General features: G+C 45.7%; 2 protein-coding genes across 4 annotated transcripts in view; one reads left to right on the top strand and one right to left on the bottom strand.

Moving 5' to 3' along the window:
* The window catches only part of itgb3bp (integrin subunit beta 3 binding protein), a 9,314-nt gene extending 5,846 nt beyond the window's left edge, over positions 1 to 3,468 (bottom strand). For both annotated transcript variants that reach the window (XM_086161824.1, XM_086161825.1), the window contains exons 1-5: positions 3,204 to 3,468; positions 2,263 to 2,299; positions 2,080 to 2,152; positions 1,756 to 1,807; positions 131 to 209 (exon numbers count right to left, since the gene is read on the bottom strand). In XM_086161824.1, coding sequence (XP_086017950.1) covers positions 131 to 209; positions 1,756 to 1,807; positions 2,080 to 2,152; positions 2,263 to 2,299; positions 3,204 to 3,235 — 273 coding nt within the window. In that variant the 5' untranslated portion in view covers positions 3,236 to 3,468. The remainder of the gene's footprint in view (positions 1 to 130; positions 210 to 1,755; positions 1,808 to 2,079; positions 2,153 to 2,262; positions 2,300 to 3,203) is intronic.
* Positions 2,891 to 23,426, top strand: efcab7 (EF-hand calcium binding domain 7). Of its 2 annotated transcripts, none has more exons than XM_086161823.1 (13): positions 2,891 to 3,261; positions 4,779 to 4,990; positions 5,354 to 5,440; positions 5,848 to 6,076; positions 9,544 to 9,665; positions 16,026 to 16,167; positions 17,593 to 17,702; positions 17,907 to 18,070; positions 18,385 to 18,518; positions 20,600 to 20,748; positions 20,847 to 21,056; positions 22,873 to 22,980; positions 23,101 to 23,426. In XM_086161823.1, the coding sequence occupies exons 1-13, from the start codon at positions 3,132 to 3,134 to the stop codon at positions 23,179 to 23,181; spliced, it is 1,878 nt and encodes a 625-aa protein (XP_086017949.1). In that variant the 5' UTR covers positions 2,891 to 3,131; the 3' UTR covers positions 23,182 to 23,426. The 2 variants fall into 2 exon arrangements, with proteins under 2 accessions (XP_086017949.1, XP_086017948.1); XM_086161822.1 differs by having other exon boundaries at positions 2,920 to 3,261; positions 16,026 to 16,188.

Here is a 23,426-nt window from a genome sequence, read left to right as displayed (position 1 = left end):
ATGGCTGAGCATCCATTAGAGAAGCCATCGTGTCTCCATCTGAAGATGTGATGATTTAGAAAAGGGAGACCTAATGAGACGTTTCGGCCTATTGTTAAGATTAAGGAGCAAAGAAAAAGGTCTTCCTCACGAGTATTTCCTCCAGTTCTTTCCTGGCCCTGACGAATGCATCCAACGACTTCTCCACTTTAGATCGCACCGAGTCCAATCTGCGAAAGGAGAGGAGGGCTTATTATAAGAAATGTACTTCGCTGAATGAACGGACGTGGTAAGGAGACCCCAGACATGTTGAACTCTCCCCCTCACCTCTCTACTGGACACTGAGAAAACCATCATGCTGCTATTGCACCATATACCATCATGGTATGACCTATTGACCTTTGCACTTAATTGTACATCAGCGATTCTCAAGTATTTTCTGTTACCAGAGTTTTGGGTAAATGCTGGGTGTTTAGGAGGCATCGTAGAGGGTGTTGTTATTCTGTATGAGATCTTGCAATGGTTTGAGCGAGAGTTTGCGATGTTGGGTATCTTTGTTTAGCAAAGGAGAGCTCATATTTTATTAATTTTATAAAATGAATTGTATTATATCTTTTAATGTTTCTTTCTTCTTAGGCTAGAATATGGTTATTTTATGGCAACGCTCAAGAACGATAAATCGTGAGAACCAAATTCCCAAAAAAAAAAAAAAAAAGAAATTTGAGAAAATCAGTTGCTCACAGCTGATTTCCCAGTATGAAAAATGACACATTGGGTAAACAATGCTAGCGGCCCAGTGTTGGAGTGAGAAGACATACGGTTAAGTGTGTTTACCGGACCCACCTTTTAACATGGGCTGAATGAGAATTCACACACACACCACTTCTGTTTCCTTTGTGTTAAGAGTTTGCGTGTTCTCCTCGCGACTTCATGGGTATTTCTCAGGTTCCCGCTCACAATGCGAAAACATGCAGAATGCTAACTGAAGAGTTTCCCAGACATGTGAATGAGAGAGTGAATGGTTGTCTCGGGTACAGGCTCCCTTGTATAAGGGGTAATATTATATGGTATTTAAAAATGGCTAAACAAGTGTGCTGGATAGGCCTGAATTAAGACTTAAAATCCAAATGAGGAGGCAGGTAATGCACAAGTGGTGCCATGGTAAGTCTTGTCTCTCAGATATTCCTTTCCTTGATTGCTGAACATGGCCTCCATTGTGTTCTGTTATTTTTGTGTTGTATTTGTTTTACTCATACACTCTAGGGGAGCACCTTTTCGCTGAATACAATTGCATTTCCCAGAAAAAGTCGTGTCCGGTGGGCTTTAAGGGGACCCAAAAACAACGATTCTACCACATACTGCGCTCATGTATTATTGCCACCACTATAAAATTAAAAACTAATGCTTTTCTTGATAGATGGGACAGACACCCACTGTCTGCCTTGGCTAAGGAAATGGTTCTTGTGTTAAGTGACTCTTATACAACTATTTTTAGTGCTATGTAAATCACTGATAATTTGGCCAATGATGAATCTCAGTCATTCCATGTCTCCTGTCGTTAAACTCTGATATGTCATAATGACCATCAGGAAAATGTGGCAATAGAAATATAGGCACTCGTAAAATAGACTTCTCTGTAAGCCTTTAAATCTTTGGCTTAATTCTCATTAAACAGTGAAATATATTGAAGTAAGTTATTACCCAAACCTCCTTTGGACAAAAACAGTCAAATAAAAAAGGACATTGTCTCATCTTTTTAATTGATTTGATACTTACTTTTCCAACTCTGTCTTTGGGGCGTCTTTAAATTTCTTTACTTTACTCTTGCCTGTTGATTAATGACACATAAAAATATCCGTCATATAATACACACACACACACACACACACACACACACACACACACACGCACACACACACAGATTTACAGCACAAATACACTATATACGCGAAACTGGATATCTAACAAGAGTTAAAAGTAATATAGATTTTTTTAAAATGCAAATTGAGATGTCTTTGAAAATATTTATAGTTTTGAACGATAACAATAGGTCCAGCTGACCCTTAGGATTTATTATAAAGACGCCACTTTGCAACTTACCCGTCTGAGAGCCTTTGGGTTGTGCTGAACGTAGTGGGGCTTTTGGGGACCCAAGTATTTGGGAATGCAGATTCTATTTAATATTGGAAAGACAAAAAAAGGTCATGGTAAATATAACTTGCAAGCTACATGTCTTTACGTGTCATTTCCATCAATTCTCAGGCAGGCCATTTATTTACTTACATAACTGGCTTTATCCATGGGCAGGTCCGTGTTGACCCTATCAAAAGCGGTGTCCGTTATTGATTAAAAAAGAAAAATGTTTAATCTGAGACATTTTTATAAAGAAGTCTTTTTTATAGATTATTTAACTCATTCTGGGGAATGAACTGCGTATTTGACTTAAATACCAAGTAGACAGACGAGACCGTCATTAAATATGACAACGTGAAGACTTGGCAAGTAACAATATCGATAAAGCATGCAGTAAAACCCCATATTCTCCCTCACCAACTTAGTTTACCCCCATAACAATATACAAGAAGAATAACGAATACTCACCAATATTCCTTAGCTGGTTTTCGAGCAACAAACAGTTTTACAAAAACAAACTTCGAAAAGTGGCGCCTTTGCGCCGACATAAGTGGTCCGTAAAAACACAACTGGCAGAGTATATACAGTTCCGCCCCTTTGCTTATCGCTAGAAAATAAACGCGACAGCAACATAATTTATCATAAAATTAGAAATCAAAACCAAAATATTGTAGGTGGTACCTGTATTTTGCTTTATTGAAAAATAAGGTCAAATTAGGATCGGAACTTCGGTCATAAGACCAACATTTGTTTCTTCCGGGTCGCTTTATGTGAGCACCGATGTGATTTTTGTTTACCTAGCAACAGGCGGCCCATAGCGCCGGTGTTAGCGCGACGGTGCAAAACTGAAATCGAGATGTTCATTTCAAGCTCCTCACCTTCTAACAACGACGACTTTGCAATGAGAAGATGAGGGCGGGGATAATAAAATCAAACTGAGGATTTGGCGAGTTGGCATTTGCGGCTGCTTTCTTATTCTTTTTTTATTGGCTAGTAACGGCTAGGTTAACGTCGCAAACATGTATTTCCAAGAGTCCTCCCTGGCTGCAGAAGAAGAGGAGGCTTTCTACATGCAGTGCAGAGCAGCCTACCTGTCTGTTTTCAGGTCGAGTTTGGCCAACATCTCTTCGAAACAGCAGTTGTGTCGCGGTAAGATGACCCGGGCATCAGTGCCTGCACGACAAATAACTCCTGTGTGTTTGACACTTCATCGTCCGACCACGACTAATGTCATACTTTCTGTGCAAGTAAACGTCTGGGGTGCAAAAAAGGCCACACGCTTTATATTTATGTGTCAAATATATAATCACCACGTTGTAAATGCATTCTAACAGGCTGCATATCGGCCTGCAGAGGTCAGGTGACCGACGTCTGACGTGAGGTGAAAATAATAAACATGTCAGATTGTGACGACGGCTGACGTAAAAGCTGTGTTGTTGTTGCTTTCTTTTTGTGTTGCTCAAAGATTTACCCCTTGCATGCTCAGAAAACCATAACAGCTCCCAAACAATAACCCTACATGTGAAGTTCATAGAGTTTTCTGGGGGAAAGGCGATATTGTGCCCATCAAACCTGCAGGCAAGGTAAAAACGAGGTGTTTGATTTGAAACCCCAAAGCTAATTATTTCCATGTCTGTTTTGGATGTTCTCCATTAAGCACATTTAAAATTCAGCAAAAGTTATAAGAAAAAAGAAAAACGTTGTTACTGATCAAATCTACCATATGGAGTGGACCCTTGATTTTTGTGGGAGTTATGAAAGTAGAGGTGAAGTAGAGACGTGATCATTTTGATGCTATTTACAGATATATCAACCCTCAATGAACCTCACTCAATCCTTTACCAACCTCCCGCAAACTGTTATCAACCCACCGTTGCCTGGATTACACTTCCTACACTTTTGTACAGTACACTAAACAATTGTAATGTACAATAAACATTGAAATACAATATAAAATGTATAATAAATTTGTAAATTAAAAATCTTATGAAATGTAAAGTAAATTATTATGGTTTGCGAATTGCTCAATGTTCCTTTGCCAAAGCTTTTGCCATTTGTACAATGAATTTATTTTATCTCGTCATCACCCGTTTTCCCGTTTTCCTGAAGCTTAAGGTCGCTGTCTTCCTAATGTTTGCTTCGCCTTTCTTAATGTAAGGAACTGTAGATTGGTTGATGCTGCAATGGTGGGCGAGTTCAGCAAAACTTCTGCCTTCCTTTAACATATCGAGAAGTTTTATCTTTTCAGCATCATCCTGCTAAGCTTTGGGTTTATACCAGACTTTTGGGTAGATGTTGGCCGTTTATGAGGCAACGTGTTGTTATTCCATATGAGATCTCCTGTGGATACAAGGGTAGGAGCAGGAGTCCGCAATGTTTGGTATCTTCATTTAGCAAAGGAGATCTCGTTTTTTTTTTTGTTTTTTTTTTTTTCTTTTCTTTTTTTTAAATAAATTTTAGTTTAATTTTACAATATTTTTCTGTTTTTTTTTTCTTCTTAGGCAAGAATATGGGTATTTTATCACAAAAAAAATCAAATGCTGCTAAAGGTCAATAAATTGCGAGAACCGAATTACAAAAAAAAAAATCTGCCAAGTAGGGAGGTTGCGAAAGCCGAACCGCAAAGTAGTGAGTGTCCACTGTCATGCTTTTCCAATTTGTCTCAGTTCTTCAGCAGGCTGGCAGAAATCCATCCCAGGCCACCCTCAACAAATACTGGACCCCGAGAACGTCGAAAATGAACTTCGACGACTTCTGCGAGATCCTCAAGTGTGAGAAGGCCACGGAGGAAAATGAGCTGATGAGGGTTTTCAAGAAGATGGACGTCAACCAGGACGGTTTCATCCCCCAGGCTGACCTGGAGAAAGCTCTCATAAATGTAAGATGCATCATCCCCAAAATCATACCCATCATCCCCAAAATCCCCAAAACTCTTGTTCTGGGGATAATTTCTAAGTAATTCTCATGTAATTTGATTTTTTTTCCCATTGAAATTTTACTAAAAATATAATACATTTTTTAAAACTATAACGTACTATTTGATTTCAGAACATTTCACTTTGTTATGATTGATTATACTCGAATGTTTGGGTTGACGTAGATGTGTTTGGAGCAAAAAAGTTGCTCTTAAGCGCTTTGCTAGATGATGTGTGCTTCTTCTTGTCCATTAAAATAATTAAAATGCCACTTTAGGTTCCAACATTAAATGTTTCAGTTGCTGTAAATAACTGGAATCTTACAGGGAGGAGAGAAGATGACCCCCGAGGAGGTGGCGGCCATTTTCACACTAGCCGATGTCAACAAGAACGGCAAGTTTTATTACACAGAGGTACGTTTGTGCCTTCGCTTCTTCACTTTTACTAGTGTCACATGTGCGATCCTGACGGCCACTTTGGCCTTTGTGCGTTCAGAGCTTCTAACCAGCTTAACCCGTGATAACATGCAAAAATTTTGGATGAACTAGATTTCTGCTGAAACATTTGTGGCAAAGATTGGTTGTAGCCGTCAATTTGGACATTTTTATGAAGACCTCATGATTTCTCTTGAGACTCCAGAGGTGGACGCGCTTGGAGTGGAGTCGGAGATTAAAAAGAGTTGTCAGTGTCAAATAAATCCGCAACTTTGCGAAACCACACTGTCTCATGACTTCCTCCAGACTGTCTTCTTCCGTTGTCATATGCCGAAAACAAATGCTTATGCATTATCCCCTTATCGCCGCCTTCTCTTTCCTGTCAGTTCTGCAGATTGCTCGTGTCTACAGCCGAGCAGTGTCAGGTGGCAGCGTTGGAGAGGCTCGACGCTGATGCCAAGCTGAAGAGACAGAACTTTGGCAGCCAGTCATACAGCCCCCCGAAGCCCGCTATGGTGGCGGCGACGCCAACGGCAGTGGCGGCGGCGGCGGCAGCAGCCCATCCTCAGCCTCCCGAAGTGCCCCGGGCTGATTCTGACTCCATCATCAAAAGAGGTACGACAGTTTGTCGGCGTTAGTCACTCCGATCGGATCGGCCCAAAACCTATCACTGGTTCATTTTAATTGCTTTGGAATTGATCGATTTTTTTTTTTTTTAATCCCCCAATGACAAATAACCGAATTTATACAGTCCATTCATCAGAATGGCCACATAATTAGCGTGGCTTGTTTGGAGGGAGGAGGATGTGAAGCGCTGCGATTCGGCTAATCCTCTGCCATTACCAGATTGACAAAAGCTCTTTATACGTCAGGAGGAGACGCTGGCTTCTGGCTGGCGGGGAGACAGCTGGTGCCAAAAAAAAAAAAAAAAGATATGTTTTCATTGCTTAAACAAACAAGAGCTGGCTCTAAGTCAGACTTCGGCCTACTGCCACCTCGGCTATTGAACCAGTAGGTTTTAGTTATTTTTTCCCGTAAAATACTGCACCTTCATTCTGTGGGCGCCAGAAGGGACGATAAGATCAGGGTCCGTGGATGAGCGAGCCCAGGACAGGCCCTCGGCGGGAAGATGGATGGGGTTGATTTAAGTGGTCAGTCTATGTTCATATTATTGATCCGGAGGATTCCACCACTTCTCACCGGGGAGATGATGAGGGATTTGACGGCGGGTTGAGAGGAGGGCCCGGTCGACCACCGCCGCCGCCGAAACAAATGAGTTCCCGCACAGCAGTCGGGCTTATCACATTATTGCGCCTCTCCCAAGTATTGATTTATACCTGTTACATTTTAATAAGGAGCCGACATGAAATGCGACGTGATCACACATGCTAAATGGGTTATTCTTAGAAGCTAAAAACAGTTTGGGCTGCTCATTTGGACCGTCATTTGTCAGCGGGAAGCGGCACCGCGGAGGTAAACGCAGGGTTTTCTGTATGAACCCAAACAGCTGATGAGATGCCGATGAATAATAGCCGCTATTGTCCTCCTGCGATAATTGGTCGTTTGATTCCTCCGAGAAGGAACCACTCGTGCAGAATAAAAAGGCAGTCCCGTTCGATGCGGACCCTGCACTCCTCGGGTCACGTTTCAGTGCGTCTCCCACACTGCGGCCGCACTTTGGCGCTCCGGATTAAAACGCTGTCATCAATGTAAAAATAAATCCATGACAAATACCATCACACTGGCCCCATTTGTTTCTCAGGATCGTAATTTGCCTGCACGCCTATCACGTCGCTTTGCATCTTGATTTTCCACGGGCCCAGGGAACAATCGGACCGCTCATTAGTGAATTGATGTTTTCTGGTTTCGATTAATTTCCCGAGGAGAGCACGCTGTTATGCTATCTGCGATTTCAAATGCCTCCGCAATTAATTGGAAGCTGGTTGAGGTTGAGAGATCGAACTTTCTCAGAAACGTAGAAGCCTCTCTCACGTGAATGGGCTTTTAAGAAAGGGAGACATGAATTTCTCACCCGAGTCTCTCTCTTTAAGTTTTTTTTAATTTTATTTTATTTTATTCTAATTATTTATTATTATTATTAATTTTTGTTATTTTTGTTATTTTTATTTTTTTTATTATTTCTGACATTATAACTGTTATGCTGCTGTGACAAAGGAATTTCCCCCATGGGGATCAATAAAGTTTATCTTATACATCATATCCACCTCATCTCCTCCCTCTCCATTGTGCTGAACTGTTCACTCCTCCAACTTCTTCATCTCTACCCACTGAAGCCTCACCTTGGTACCATCTCACACACACCCATTGCACACCTCTAGATGTTCCTCTGCCTACTCCCTGCTCTCAATACACATCGCACTGTCATCAGCAAACTTCATGGAAGGTTCCTGTCAGATCTCACTTGTCAGCTTATCTGCAACCTTGAGGGGTCTCGGAGAAGATCTCTGGTGAACCTCCCACCTCCACCTTGAACTTATAATGTGGGCTCATCATATCTTGATGAAAATTATAATAAATCAGATATTCCAAATCCTTGGAGCTCTTCATGCTCAGGGGGGGTTTACACAGGAGGTTTTAATTCCCATCATTAATGTGTTTCCTCCAAACTCACGAGGCTCTTTCTTCCCCTCTGACCTTGGAAGTGTGATCCCTGCACGAATATCAGGCTGGGTTTCTGTTCACTTCCAGGAATCTTGAAGGGGCTTTGTGTCGGGGTGTTTTTTTTTTTTTTTTTTTTTTTTTTTTTTTTTTTTGGAAAACCACTTCTGGATTCATTTTTAACTTCTGGCTTTGAATTTGCTCTTCTGTTTTTATAACCCATCAGAGTCTAAATAACTTTTTTTGAGATGTCATATTCTGTAACCTAATGAGTTTTTACTTTTCACATCTGTTTTTGGTGCTACGGTTGGAATCATGTCACATTAGTGTTCTTTCTTTCTTCTCGTCTGGGCTTTTCCCTTCAGGGGTCTCCATAGCAAATGAACCTCCTCCATCTAACCCTATTCTCTGTATCCTCCTCTCTCACACCAACTGACTCCATATCCTCTTTCACTATGTCCTTAAATCTCGTCTTTGGTCTTCCTCTAGACCTCCCGCCTGGCAGCTCCACCTTCAGCAACCTTCTACCCAATGTTTCTTCAACATGGTTTGGACATGAACAGGGGATTGTTCATGTCCAAGCCATCTCAGTCATCACTTTGTCTCGGTCATACATGTCCTGCACCCCTGTGACAAATTCTTTTTTTCCTTTGGGTTTTTCCCTTAAGGGGTCTCCACAGCGAAGCAACCTTCTCCATCTAACCCTATTATCTGTATCCTCTCTCATGACGTCCATCAATCTTCTCTTTGCCCTTCCTCTAGACCTCCAATTCCAGCATCCGTCTACCAATATATTCACTATCCCTCCTCTGTAAGTGACCCAACCATCTCAGTCTGGCTTCTCTGACCCTCTCTCCATAACATCTAACATGTTCCGTTCCTCTGATGGACTCATTCCTGATCCTATCCATCCTGGTCACTCCCAAAGAGAACCTCACAATCTTCATCTCTGCAGCCTCTAGTTCTGCCCCCTGTCTATTGGTCATTGTAACTGTTTCTAGGCCATACAGCATCGCTGGTCTCACCACTTTTCTCACCACTCCATCTTTCCTTTTATTCTGACTGATAGTCTTCTATCTCATAGTACCCCTGACATTTTTCTCCACCCATTCCAGCCTGCTTGAACCAGTTTCTTTACCTCTTCTCCACACTCTCCGTTGCCTTGGACTCTTGACCCCAAGTACTTGAAATCCTCCAACTTCTTGATCTCCACTCCTTGTAGCCTCACCATTCCACCCAGGTTCCTCTCATTCACATACATATATTCTGTCTTGCTGCGACTTACCTTCGTTCTTCCCCTTTCCAGAGCATACCTCCACCTCTCGAGATGTTTCTCAACCTGCTCCCTGCTGTCACGACAGATCACAATGTCACCTGCAAACATATGTCATGTTAGCTGTACATTTTCTTTTTTCTGTGTGTGTGTGTGTGTGTGTGTGTGTGTGTTCGTGTGTGTGTTGCAGAGAGCCGTCCGTCTTCTCGTCCCTCCTCGGCTCGCAACAGGCGCTCTTCCCTGTCCAACTCCTTAACCATGACGCCCACCAGCAACAAGGCCTGCAAAATACCAGAGCCTTTGGATTTACAGGTGAGAAGCCCTTTTTGGATCTTTTAGGAAAAGATGTGAGACCCCCGGTTACTTGAGTCCTACGTCCTGCATTGAATGGTAGTAATAATGAGAATTTATTGGCTTAGCTCTCTGCTTAACAATGTTGCAAATGGCTCTGCAATAATTGAAGTCAACCCAGCGATATAACAACACATAACTGTGCAGATTAAATCCACCTAGCAGTAATAACGAAAATGAAAACAGCGGATAAAACAAAGACGAACAGTCGATAAAAGCAAACTGAAGATCAAAAGTCACGTCCGGGGATCTGGAGACCTCCCAATGTCAGAGGGAGTCAAAAGACCCCGCCTTCCATTGGGAGCCAAATCTGTCAGGGCTTTATGACGATCAATAGCATTATAAAATCTAGTTTCTCCGGTTGTGACCGATGTAACGACATCTGTTTGTATTGGATATTTATCAATCCAAACTCAGCTTGTTGCATAAGCAGCGTTTTCCGTGAAAGTAGCCTGAAGGGAATCTTCTCAGTGAGGTGCTGCGGTGATTTGAAAGTAAACGCTCCCATGGAGGTCCATGTTGGAGGTGATAGGCCAAGAGTTGTACTTGGTTGACCCCCTTGCTAACCGCTTGCGTGTATTTTTGGGATTATGTGTTCGTCTGTCTGCTGCATGTTTTTTTTTGTAGACCTAGAAAAAGCATATGACAGGGTTCCAAGAGGGGTATTGGTATTGTATGAGGAAGTCTGGAGTGGCAGAGAAGTATGGTAGACTGGTGCAGGACATGTATGCTAGCTGTGAGACAGTGGTGCTATGTGCTGTGGCGGTAACAGAGAAGTTCAAGGTGGAGGTGGGACTCCATCGAGGATCAGCTAGGAGCCCCCTCTTGTTTGCAGTGGTGATGGACAGTCTGATTAATGAGGTTCGACAGGAATCTTCATGGACCGTGATGTTTGCATCTTTTGGATGTAGTGAGAGAGGATATGAGGGTAGTTGGTCTGAGAAAGGAGGATCCAGAGATTAGGCTTAGATGGAGAAGGTTGATTCGCTGTGGCGACCCCTGAAGGGAAAAGCCAAAAGGGGAAGAAGAAGAAGAAGAAGAGGAAGAGGACATGTTCGTCTGTCAGCAGGAAGTTGTCCCCACAGGGTCGCAGCAGGTGTCCAATCCTCCCCTCGTTTCATATTTCCCAGGTGAACCCCTAAGCAGGCGTGGTCCAATCACCAATACCTCGCACAACGTCACACAGACACTTTGCTGAAAATTGCTTTTCTTCTCTTTCGTCCACCTTGCTGATATTTCCCGAAGGGATGTCTAGTCCAGTGTTTCCCAACCGCTGTGGAAAAATGGCCACTTTCGCCTGATTGGTCCAAAAATTATGTATTCAAGGCAAATAATGTGTCTTGGTATGCTCTCCCACTTGATGGCAACAGGTAGTGAATGACCCTGTGTGTCTACCTGCTGCTGCTCAAACAGCAGAGGAATTAGTGATGCTTCCAGTGAGACGGTGGATAAATATCAGAAGTACTCAATCAGGACCCTCTTGTCCTGAAGAACATTCTGTCACTTATGAAGGCCCGAGTACGAGTAGAAGTAAGAAGAAAGTAAAAAAAAAAATGGTGAGCTCAAGACGATACGATCAAAGTTAGATTGCGTTTGGGTTCACTTTTGAAGGTTGAAAAGATATGACTTTGCAGGAACAGGAGGAAAAACTGAACGGAGACAAAATTGTGGCCTAAAGGGAAGATTTGCTGAGCTACCTTTGGACAATATTTGGGTGACTTTTGCTAAGGAGTTCCCTACTCTGACAAATAGAGCTATTTCAGCAGCTGCATCTCCTCTCAATTCCTGCAAGAATATCAGCTTTGTGTTCAACCAAACAGGGGCAGATTTCACTTAGTAAGTAAATTGAGACAACAGTTTCATTCTATTTCATTAAAAACATTTTTGACATTTATTCGTTGGCGTGCCTTGTGATTTTCCGAATGTAAAATATGTGCGGAGGCTCAAAATAGATTGGGAAACACCGGTTTAGTCCACTTCACTGTCGCTCAACCATCCTCTTGATGTTTTTGCTCCAAGTCAGCTGTATTTTCTATCACTACGTCAGAATGGCGGCTTTTCTCCGTCTCCCTGGAGCAACAAAGAAGCTTTCAAACTGCTGGTGGTTGTTGAAACGTCAAACGGACTCCCAATTTGCCATCTTAGGTCTGTGAGGTAGATCTGCAGCGCTTCCTGGCCGTCACTGGGAAATCCAGTGCAACATGTCTGCCCCCTTCTGGATCAGCACGAGCGCAGCGCTGCTGACGAGCTCTGATAAAACACTTGAATAATTGGGGGTCGCTGTGAAGATCCTCCACAGAGCTGCCCCACTTCTGTGATTGACTCCCTAAATCACTTTTTCATGCCAAAATATTTTTTACAGTCATGAGAGTAAACCTTCTCAAAAGGAGCAGCAAATTAGTTTGGGTTTCTGCCGAGTGAATAAATGCGTTTTGCCATGGCGCAGCAAAACTGTGTTTATCATCCTTTGTGGAGATGAAATGATAGCGAACTGAAACCATGGATAATAAAATGTATCAGGACACGCGGAGCGAAGCCGCGTCACACAACATCTCCGGTAGCTGAATCAAAGTCTTCCACAGAACTCAGTCACACCATCTCACAGCTGTGCCGGAAAGGAAAATAAATAAACGCAGAACTAGTAAATAACATTAGTATTTCCACTTAATAACTACTGTGAACTTCAACTCCACGACTTTTGTAGTTACTTACTTGCTTGGAGATGAAGATTATTCATTAGATAATTATATGTTTTTATAATGATGGCGTAGCGGTTAGCCCAGGGCTGTCAAACTCATTTTCACCAAGGGCTGCATTAGCATAATGGTTGCCCTCAAATGGCCACATGTAACGCTAACAGTTCAGATAACTAAATGTAATCTAAAATGTAACTCCTCATTAATGTTAAATTACTTATTCAAATCCAAAATGATACATTGCATTTGCATAGATGTTAAAAAAAAAGTTTACTAGTTACTCTGTTTGTCACGATGTGCTGGGGCGGACTCGAGCAGGGAACCACACTTCGGGACAGAGATGGGTGGAAAGCGCTTTTATTCGGTTGAAGTTGCAGACTGGGCTGGACGGGATGCAGGCTGGACGGGATGCAGACTGGACGGCAGAGGGACGGGTCGGGATGCAGACTGGACGGCAGAGGGACGGGTCGGGTTGCAGACTGGTCGGGATGCAGACTGGACGGGTCGGGATGCAGACTGGACGGGTCGGGATGCAGACTGGACGGGTCGGGATGCAGACTGGACGGCAGAGGGACGGGTCGGGTTGCAGCCTGGACGGGTCGCAGACTGGACGGCAGAGGGACGGGTCGGGTTGCAGACTGGACGGGTCGGGTTGCAGACTGGACGGGTCGGGTTGCAGACTGGACGGGTCGGGTTGCAGACTGGACGGGTCGGCAGAGGCTGGGCCTCAACCGTACGGATTGCAGACGGAGCGGGCCCCAGGCAGGGTGGCAGACTGAACAGTACAGGATGCAGACAGGACGAGTTGCAGACAGAACGGCAGAGGCTGGGCCTCAACAGTACGGGTTGCGGCAGGGAACAGAGGTCACGCCGGCCGTCTGGGCCCGGCCGTGACTCGGGCAGGGAACAGAGGTCACGCCGGCCGTCTGTTCCCTGCCCGAGTCACGGCCGGGCCCAGACGGCCGGCGTGACCTCTGTTCCCTGCCCGAGTCACGGCCGGGCCCAGACGGCCGGCGTGACCTCTGTTCCCTGCCCGAGTCACGGCCGGGCCCAGAGGTCACGCCGGCCGTCTGGGCCCGGCCGTGACTCGGGCAGGGAACAGAGGTCACGCCGGCCGTCTGGGCCCGGCCGTGACTCGGGAAGGGAACAGAGGTCACGCCGGCCGTCTGGGCCCGGCCGTGACTCGGGAAGGGAACAGAGGTCACGCCGGCCGTCTGGGCCCGGCCGTGACTCGGGAAGGGAACAGAGGTCACGCCGGCCGTCTGGGCCCGGCCGTGACTCGGGAAGGGAACAGAGGTCACGCCGGCCGTCTGGGCCCGGCCGTGACTCGGGAAGGGAACAGAGGTCACGCCGGCCGTCTGGGCCCGGCCGTGACTCGGGAAGGGAACAGAGGTCACGCCGGCCGTCTGGGCCCGGCCGTGACTCGGGAAGGGAACAGAGGTCACGCCGGCCGTCTGGGCCCGGCCGTGACTCGGGAAGGGAACAGAGGTCACGCCGGCCGTCTGGGCCCGGCCGTGACTCGGGAAGCGAACAGAGGTCACGCCGGCCGTCTGGGCCCGGCCGTGACTCGGGAAGGGAACAGAGGTCACGCCGGCCGTCTGGGCCCGGCCGTGACTCGGGAAGGGAAAGGAGGTCCTACCTGGGGTCCGGTCATAGCAGGGGTGAGGTCCGAGTTGGCAGGGGTGAGGTCCGGGTCGTGGCAGGGTCCCACAGTAATCCATGAAGACCACAATCCCCCGGCGCCAGGCAGAGAGTGCCGCTGCCCTTTATAGGGATCTCGATTAGCGGCATCTACTGCAGCTGGCGCAGATTACAACGGGGATCAGCTGTGAACCCTGACACTGTTACAAAGCTGGTTTTCACTGCTGCAGTGTTTTTGGATGCGGCTTTCGTGAACATGTTCTGCAGCCATTGTAGTTTTTAATGGCTTTTAATTCTTGGACAATTTGTTATTTTTCTGGAACTTTAGCATTCTTAGTTCTGTGTTTTGTGTCAAAATGCCGACATAGATTGTACTCTTTGACAACCGACGCTTCCTCATAACACAAAAGACATGAGGCTTTTTCTTCCTGAAGCACAAACATGTATTCTTTCTTGAAACAGCCTTCCATCTGCATTAACTTTTCTCTTCTTGGACATTTAGGGATCATTTGTATTTCTCAATTCCACTTGTTGAAAATCATGTTGATGTGGATACACTGCAGTTTAATGGCGGGATGCCATCACTTCGTGCCCCTTCGTGCCCCACTTCGTGCCCCAAACTCAAGGCCCGTGGCTCTTGAGTTTGACACGTGGGTCAGCGCTTCCTCTACATAGCCAGAAGGTCCCATGTTCCTCCGTTAACTTCAGGGTTCTCCAGGTTCCTCCCACAGTCCAAACACATGCAGTGAGTTTCATGGAGATATTGAGATACTACATTGTCCGAGTGAATGAGAGGGTCAATGGATGCACATCTCTACATGTGGCCCTGTGATTGGCCGGACCCTGCCTAGCAGCCAATGAAAGCTGAGATAGGTTCCAGCCATAAAGATAAGGAATGAACGAATGAATGAATGACAAACTATTGTGTTAGCCCTTGATGGGATCATAGCGGATGCCCAGATGTTGCTTTGGACCAAGGTGTCTCATTGTGGCCACTAGGGGTCATCAGAACGCCAACCCTGCGCTGTGGATGAGAGGGTGATTGGTTGTAGTTCTGCTTTTGTTGTGTGGATGAGAGGGTGAATGGTTTCATTGTTTTCTTCGCTCACTGCGACTTCATGTGGGATTTACCAGAGACCTCTGATTACATATAAAAACGACAATGCCAATCAAGAGATTGAAGATTCAAAGCGTTTATTGTCACATGGACAGTGTAGAAATGTGTTTCCCTGTACAGTGAAATTCATACTTTGCTGTCTGCCCTGCATTTGGAAATTTACTGATAGGAAGAATGTAAACATTATTATAGATATGATTAGAGATATGAATATGAACATTGCAATGGAAAGATGGCAGCGTAATAAGACATTTGAGTGCAGCTTGGTGTGCAAATCACAAAGTGCAGGTGCAGGGATGAGTGCAGCTAAAATGGGCAGTGGCTACAAGTGCAAGAAGTGTCAGCTGTTTAGGAGTCTGAGAAGTGTGGCCCACCCCCTTGCTACGCTTGCGTCACGGTCTCCGACACGCCATCCTCGGGCTAATCTCTCCACTCGGGCTTGGTGCTTTTGAGGCCATTGTGGATGGTGGGGATGGTGGTCACGGGAGTGTACAATGATTTTTAGCTCCAATGAAACCCGTAAATTTCGTCTGTGTTTGATGGTTGCCGATATCCAAAAGTGTCTGCCTGCTGGAAGATAGTGGAAGCATTCGCGCACTGTTGAAAAAGTTGTCCTTAAAGTGAAGGAGCCCGCTGTAATTGAAAAAAGGCTAGAATGCGGGTATGGAGTGAGCAAACACATCTTATGTTTAGATATTAAAATATACAATATGTTACACCACAGTAGAATGACAAGTTCTGAAATAAGGGTTAAATTCTCTCTGTTGAGAACTTTGCAGACAGTTTAATATGAAACAGAGGTCACGAATGTGTTGTTACATGTGTGACTCTCCATCGTTGAGTAAGCGCTGTTTTCATTCGTTTCAGGAGTGGAGTCATAGTTCTGTGAGGGGCTGCTTCTTTGTGGAGGAAGACGGGAGCATCAGCTCGCTGCAGTACCAGCTACACCTGCCGCACACGGCCTCTGTCTACATGAGCATCCAACCCGTCGGACACAGACGCATACCTGGTATCCCACTTGCATCACTCAGTACGGGATCGCAACAAGTACCGAGGCACAAAGTACCGCATTATGTGTGCAGATGTCAGTAAGTTACAGAACAGCTGGAAGATCTAGGTTGGTCAAAGCTCTGCCACATATAGATGTCTGCACGTAAACGCGCCCGGACATACACTATATGGCCAAAAGTATTCACTCACCTGCCTTGACCTGCATATGAACTGAAGTGATCCCATTCCAAATCCATAGGGTCAAATATGATGTGGGTCCACTCTTTGCTAGTAGAACTCCTTCAGCTCTTCTGGGAGGGCTGTCCACAAGGTTCAGGGGTGTGGTTATGGCAATTTTTGACCAATCCTTCCATTGGCACATTGATGATGTTGGACGTGAAGGCCTGGCTCTGAGTTCCTGCTCTAATTCATCCCAATGGTGTCCTATCGGGTTGAGGTCAGAATTTTGTGCAGTCTGGTCAAGTTCCTCCACTGCAGACTCTATCATCTATGTCTTTATGGAGCTTGCTTTGTGCACTGGTGCACAGTCATGTTGGAAAAGGAAGGGGCAAGCTCCAAACTGTTCCCACAAAACTGGGAGCATGGAATTGTCCAAAATGTCTTGGTATCCTGAAGCTTTCAGAGCTCCTTTTACTGGAACTCACTGGAACTTGAAAAACCAACTGCACACCATAATCCCCCTCCACCACACTTCACACTTGGCACAATGCAGTCCGACTAGTAGCGTTCTCCTGGCAACCGCCAAACTCAGACTCATCCAGATGGAGAAGCACTCCGGAGAAGGCGACTCCGCTGCTCAGTGTCGGTGTGCTTTACACCACTGCATCCCATGCTTTGCAGTGCACTTGGTGTGGCGTGGCTTGGATGCAGCTGCTCGGCCATGGAAAGCCAGGATGAGAGCTATGAAGCTCTCCGCACACTGTTCTTCAACTTATTTGAAGGCCACATGAAATTTGGAGGTTTGTAGAAAGTTGGCGACCTCTTGGCACTATGCGCCTCAGCATCCGCGGACTCCGCTCCGGAAGTTTACTTACTGCTTCATGGCTCAATTGCTGTTGTTCCCAAACACTTCCATGCTCTTCTAATACACCCGACGGTGGACTGTGGAATATTTAGGAGCGACCGGATTTGTTGCACAGGTGGCATCCGATCATACTGTCGTTCCACGCTGGAATTCACTGAGCTCTTGAGAATGACCCATTCTTTCACAAATGTTTGTTAAAACAGTCTTGCCTTGGTGCTTGGTTTTATTGACCTGTGGCCATGGATTCCATTCGGTTTCCCATTATTTGAAAGGGTGAGCCAATACTTTTGGCCATATAGCTTAGATTAATGAAAGGGAGTTTTAAAGGAAAAGACTTAGAAGAGGATAGGCGGTCTGTTTATAGCGTAAAGCTTTCAGCTTTCTGATGTTGTTCCTCAGAGAAGCCGGCGCCCTGGACAATGGTGGACACGGCGCTGTTCGTCATGACTGCCGGGGAAACCAAAGAGGACTCTGCCTTAATGTGCTTCACCGAGTCCAAAGACAAAGAGGTACGCGCCCCTCTCCTCTCCTGGCTGGATGGCTGGATGGCTCCTCACAGCACACTCAAACACAGCTCCGTTCACATATCTGCTGCTCAAGTCAAGACAGTGAATAATAATAATCCAGAAGAGATCAGTTTTGAAATGCAGATGATGGATGTACAGCGCTCTTTCCGCATGTGTGTTTTACGCACTGCGTCCTCTCTTCTCCAGAAGTACATTTGGAAAGGTGAGCTGAACGCGGGGACATACTACCTGCTCCCCTTCTCCAGCGGCTGCAGATTAAAGAAAAGGACCAGAAAGAGTCCGACCAGTAAACCCGTTGAACTTGTCTACAAGACCGACACCGGAGAGCTGGACCTCACCAGGGAGCTCAGGTGTGTGCGTATGTCGTTGAAGCAGTCATGCGCACGGTTGCCATATACGTCGAACGTGTAATAAAACACATTCCCGCAGTTAATATTCTCTTGGTCTGCCATCTGGAAAGACCATCAGGCATCCTGGAGAACAATCGGGATCTAAAACTGGCCTGAGGAGCTCAGATTCCGGGCAGCGTCGCTCGTACTGATGGATGGATAGCTGGAAATCCTGATGAACAGGGGCTGTGTGTGATCGGTCCGGGCGCAGGGCGACGGCGGCGCAGCTCTCTGTCCCGACTCACGTTCCTCCCCGTTTCCCATCTCGGCCGCAGGGAGGCGCTGTCCGACATCTTTGACATCATCGACTTGGATGGGAACGGCCTCCTCAGCCTGGAGGAGTACAATTTCTTCGAGCTGAGGACCAGCGGGGAGAAATGTGACAAGGATGCCTGGGCCGTGTGCAAAGGTAAGACACAAGGAAACGTCGACATGGAGGAACAATGCGGGCGGCATAATGGCGCAGGGGTGAGTGCTTCCACCTTGCTGCGAGAAGGTTGGAGGCTCCGTGTTCCCCCTGTGTCTGCAGTCGGGTGCTTCATTGGAGACCCGAAGTTACAGATGTCAAACTCATTTTGGTCTGGGTGCCACATACGGCCTAATTTGATTTCAACAGGGCCCGACCATTAAAATCATACCATAATTACCTAGAAGTAACACAAAGTCCTAATTTTTCCCTGGTTTTAGTGTAAAGGTTAAATATAAAAATCTTTATATTCAATTAACTTCTTCTTAAAAAAACACATGACGAACCTGAGATTCGGTGCAATTTCGGTGCAACACTATGCAGCAGTTCTGTCTTGTCAGTTCTCCGTGCATTTGGTTGTATTTTTTTGCCATGGTGAGTCTCATAGTGGCACTGAAACTTGCATCCACATCAAACATACACGTTTCACATTAACCTCATGGAACAAATAAGAATTGGTCAATTTTTCTAGCCTACTCTCCACGTCCACTTTTCTCTTGAAAAATGGACAGTACGACATCTTGCTGATGAGGATGTCGAGTCCAATGGAAAAGCAGGTACATTTCTAGCAATAAGTAAAAATGATATTTACAGACCCAGAATCCGCATTGCTGCCATCTGCTGTAAGTTCTGAGTCACGTTGTGTTGTCAAATTGTAGATTTATTCCATGGGCTGGATTCGATCCCCTGAATGAATGAGCGAATGGTTGTATGTCTCTGTAAGTGGCCTTGTGATTGGTCCAGGGGGAACCCCGCCTCTTGTCCACCGACAGCTGGGATAGGCCTCAGCCCCTTTGTGTAGATGATGACCGGATAAATGATTGTATGAAAATCTAATCGGATATGAATTAGCAAAAGCGGCCATTAGTTGGTGCAATAAACTGCAACAATATATATATATATGTATATTTACCATAATTTCTAGACTATTGAGCGCACCTGAATATAAGCCGCACTGGCTAAAAATAAATTAATCTATGTGTTCGTATATAGGCCGCCCATGTCAAAAACATTTTTTTTCAGCGTAAATATCTGATGTTACAACCTGGACACCTGCGGAAAAAGATGAATAATAAATAACACATGGTAAAGTCCATCCATCCATCCATTTTCTATCCCCGCTTTGTCCTACTCAAGCTGATCGCCTTCTTGGTCTTCCTCTTGCACACGAGAACCGTTAAGGTTGTCTTCCTCAGTGTTAGAATTGAACGGCCTCGGAATTTCACTGTCATTTCATCGCTCCGATGCGTGGAGACTAAATATTTTGGCGGTGTGAGGCCAATAAACTAGCCCCATCGTTGTTTAAGCAGCAGTGTTCAAGATTTGGAAAAACAATACCATGTATATATATTTACATACTTGTATATACATTTGTATATAGCTTGATATTTTTATTTTTTACATTTTTTCATGCATTATGGCACTCTTTAGTCGGAGCTGCAGCAACCAAAAGCAATTTCCCCTTGGGAATCAATAAAGTAGATCTGATTCTGAGTGCATTTACGTAATAAGAGCGCAAAACTGCTTCATCTGGGTTGTTTGTCTGATCACTGTGAGAGCAGCACATCCCAGCGATAAATATGTGCATGTAAACTCTCTCCATTATGGATCTGATGTCTGATATGTCATATTAAGTTACTTTGAATAATGTTTGAGTCAAAATCCTTGACCCGTCCACCTGGAAACTCCCCTCCGCTCTGCTCCTCGTGAACCTCAGGCAGCGTTTCCGGAGCCGCAGGCCGAGATGTTTCTCCTGAGAGTTTATTCAACCTGTCAATGTGGTGTCGAGCGGCTCCTCGCCATGGATTTGACAACAAAATTGTTAGGGGTGGGAAAGAATCATGATTTGTGCTAAAATAGCACAAATTGGACCTGGTGCTGCATTTTCTTCAACGAGGCGAAGCCCATCAGAATCCTCTCATTTGAAGGATCTGTGTTTTTATGTAAACTGTACCCACAATGTGGCTGACTGCTGACTGGAGCCCACGTTAATTTTTCATTATTTATTACATCTACGTTGACAGAGAACTTTGACATGAGGAGGAACCAGCTGACCCGACAGGGCTTCATGGAGCTGAACCTGATGGAGGCCACAGAGAGAGATGGAGATCCCGCCGACCTGTGGGTCACCCTGGAGGCCATGGGCTACAGCAGAGCTCTGGAGCTCGTGGAGGTGAGAGGAGGAGAGCAAAACCCAAGTCTGCTGGCTTGAAACCGCTATTGTTAGTTAGCGTGTTTTTGCTAATAACGGCGCACTCCCTCCGCGGTCAGGCTTGCCCCTTTCAGATCGACGTTCACTGCGAAGGCTGCCAGCCGTCCATGCAGCCGCTCAGTTTGGACTCGGGGACCAAACGTCTCAACCAGGCCGTCCAGAAGTCCATCACAGCCAGGACGGGGGCCAAGCTGCTGAGGGGACAGGATAACGTTTTCATCTACACCTACCGCGGGGAGCACAGGATCTCGTCGCTCATTGCCAATAAGGTAGGCGGCAATGCATTTCCAGGAGGCCTCCTCTTATCGCTAGCGATGTCTTTGGAGTGGAGGGGAGAGCTCCAAAGGAATGATGTCATCAGTTTTCAAGGGGCCTCATTTAGCGGCAGCAAAATGTTAGTTAGCAAAGGGATATGTGCGTGTGATACTCCTTCACAGTAGCTCAACCGTTAGCACTTCCACCTCGCAGCCAAAAAGTCCCTGGTCAGATTACTTTCTGTGTGGAGTCTCCATCTTCTCCCTGTGTCTGCGTGGGGTTCTTCAGGTTTCCTCCCACAGTCCAAACATATGCAGAAAGTTCACTGGAGACCCTATATTGTCCAGACGTGTAAATGGGATGTTGGTCCAGAGTGACCCTCAGCCTCTTGCCCAATCACAGCTGGGATAGGCCCCGGCCCCTCAGTGACCCCGACCTCAGGATTAGCAATGTAGATCATGAATGCTTGTCCAAATCTTCAATTGGACTTGAATTTCTTCACTTGAAGACATCCCGCCCCACATCTCGGAGGCTTCTTCAGTTCTATTGACCTGTAATAACCACCGGGGTTGTGGTGACTTGTTATGTAAATGGACGAGATGATTGACAACGGTGCTGTTATGCTAATGAGGATGTTGTGCGTTGGGGACCAAGGAGCAACTTTTGGGGATTACCTAGATTGGGATTCCTTTTGGTGATGACCTGGATTGGGATTCCAGTCAAGCCAATCCTCAAAAGTTGCTCCTTTGCCCCCAATGAACAACATCTCCATTAGCATAATGAAACCTTTAGGCCTCCTTTCTGCCCATCAACTCTTCCATTTACAAGCCACCATAAACTAGACCCGCCCAAATGTTGGGAAACTCCACACAGGTCATCAGAACTGAGGAATCCTCTGGGATGAGGGCTGAAACATCAAGTGAAGAAATTCAAGTCCAGTTGCCACGACATGATTTCCACAATTCACCATGACATGGATGACTGCAAACCTCCATAGATAATGAATGCATTAATGTTCTTAAAGGTACAGTACATCTCTAGTCTGTAGTATTCCCATTTTATAAGAAAATCAGAAGGTCATCGGGATTTACCAGTGATGGTGGTGATGTTACCGAGTTTTTGAATCGTAACACTGTGACGTCCCCAGCTAGAAGTGAATGAACAGAAGGACGTCTGAGGAGGCACTCGTTCCCAGCCTGGGCCTCGAGGAGCCCCATCTGGGTCATTTCCTGCACACACACACCTCCGCCAGCTCGCATAATGAAACCTTGTCAAGTGGCTCTTTTAAACCCGTCATGTGTCCTGGTCACCACAGGAGGGCGGTAAATTTCACGTCCACCCGTAAATGAACCGCTGATCGGTGTCAAAAGAACCACCAAACGGTCCTGTAGAAACAACCGCGAATAAATCCCAAGCCGGCGGCCGCTGTATCCGAGCGTGGCAGTTTGATGCCGTGGAGAGCTCCTTTGACTTGGAGTCAAAAGACTCGACAAAGGACAGTCATTGAAATGCAATGTCTGTTTCCATTCTCGCGGCAACGGGAGCCACTCTCAAAGAACGGTCCAAATCCTCAATGGCCTGCTTCACTGATTTGCTTCTTCACCTGCAGGGGTTTTAAGTTGATTTGCAAAGTTATTTTATATTCCTGTCATTGGAACACTAGAATGGGCTTGTCTAAATGTAAAATCTCTGTTTACTTATTGATGAATCAACGTTATTTGACGAATATAATGCTGCATTTTAATCAGTCCTCTGTGCCAAGGCTTAGCTGTGTAAAATCACTCATGCCAGTCAATTTACTAACTGCTCCCTTCTTCCTTTTTGGAAAAGTCCAACCAGAAAGTGACAATTCACGTGAACAATGAGCAGAGCAGCAACTGCTGCAGCAGCAGGGGGATGAGCGTGTTCGCTGTGGAGGTGCCCGCCAGGACCAAGATGGTGAGAGGCTTCTTCTTAACCATCAGTATCATATTATGCAAATAATAACAATGTATCGCCGTATCTAAATGAGGTTTCTGTTCCGTGCTGTTTTGATTCGGTGCATGTTCTCTCCGCTAGTTGTGCCAGCACGTCATGCCGCTCAGCGACCATCAGGATTGGACCTACAACTGCGTGGAGACTATTCTGTCCTGCACGTAAAGGCGACGGAGGACACCGATGGACATTTTTGGCAGCCGTGGCTTTCAGTGAGACGCGCGGGGAAAGCGGAATGCAATGTACCAAAGAACAAATATAACGGACACTTGTGTGTGTTTCATAATTATTGACTTTGTTTAGCCGGCGTTATGGAAACTCCCCACCTCCACCTGAAATGTGATTTCCAATCTTTTGAATATGTTTGTTTTTAACAGGATTTCTAATAAACGTAAGATACATTTTCAGGA

The sequence above is a fragment of the Fistularia commersonii genome, chromosome 16 (assembly GCF_037954325.1).
Source record: "Fistularia commersonii isolate RoL2024-O1a breed Wild chromosome 16, RoL_Fcom_v1.0, whole genome shotgun sequence".
In the NCBI taxonomy this organism is placed as follows: Eukaryota; Metazoa; Chordata; class Actinopteri; order Syngnathiformes; family Fistulariidae; genus Fistularia; species Fistularia commersonii.
The sequence above is the reverse complement of the archived record's forward strand: the minus strand, read 5'-3'. Positions and strand labels throughout refer to the sequence as shown.

Excerpts from the sequence above, each read along its gene's own strand:
- efcab7 (XM_086161822.1), top strand. The coding sequence starts at position 3,132 with ATGTATTTCCAAGAGTCCTCCCTGGCTGCAGAAGAAGAGGAGGCTTTC. Across the intron at positions 6,077-9,543 it reads TGACTCCATCATCAAAAGAG|AGAGCCGTCCGTCTTCTCGT; the intron begins GTACGACAGTTT and ends TGTGTGTTGCAG. Across the intron at positions 16,189-17,592 it reads TATCCCACTTGCATCACTCA|AGAAGCCGGCGCCCTGGACA; the intron begins GTACGGGATCGC and ends GTTGTTCCTCAG.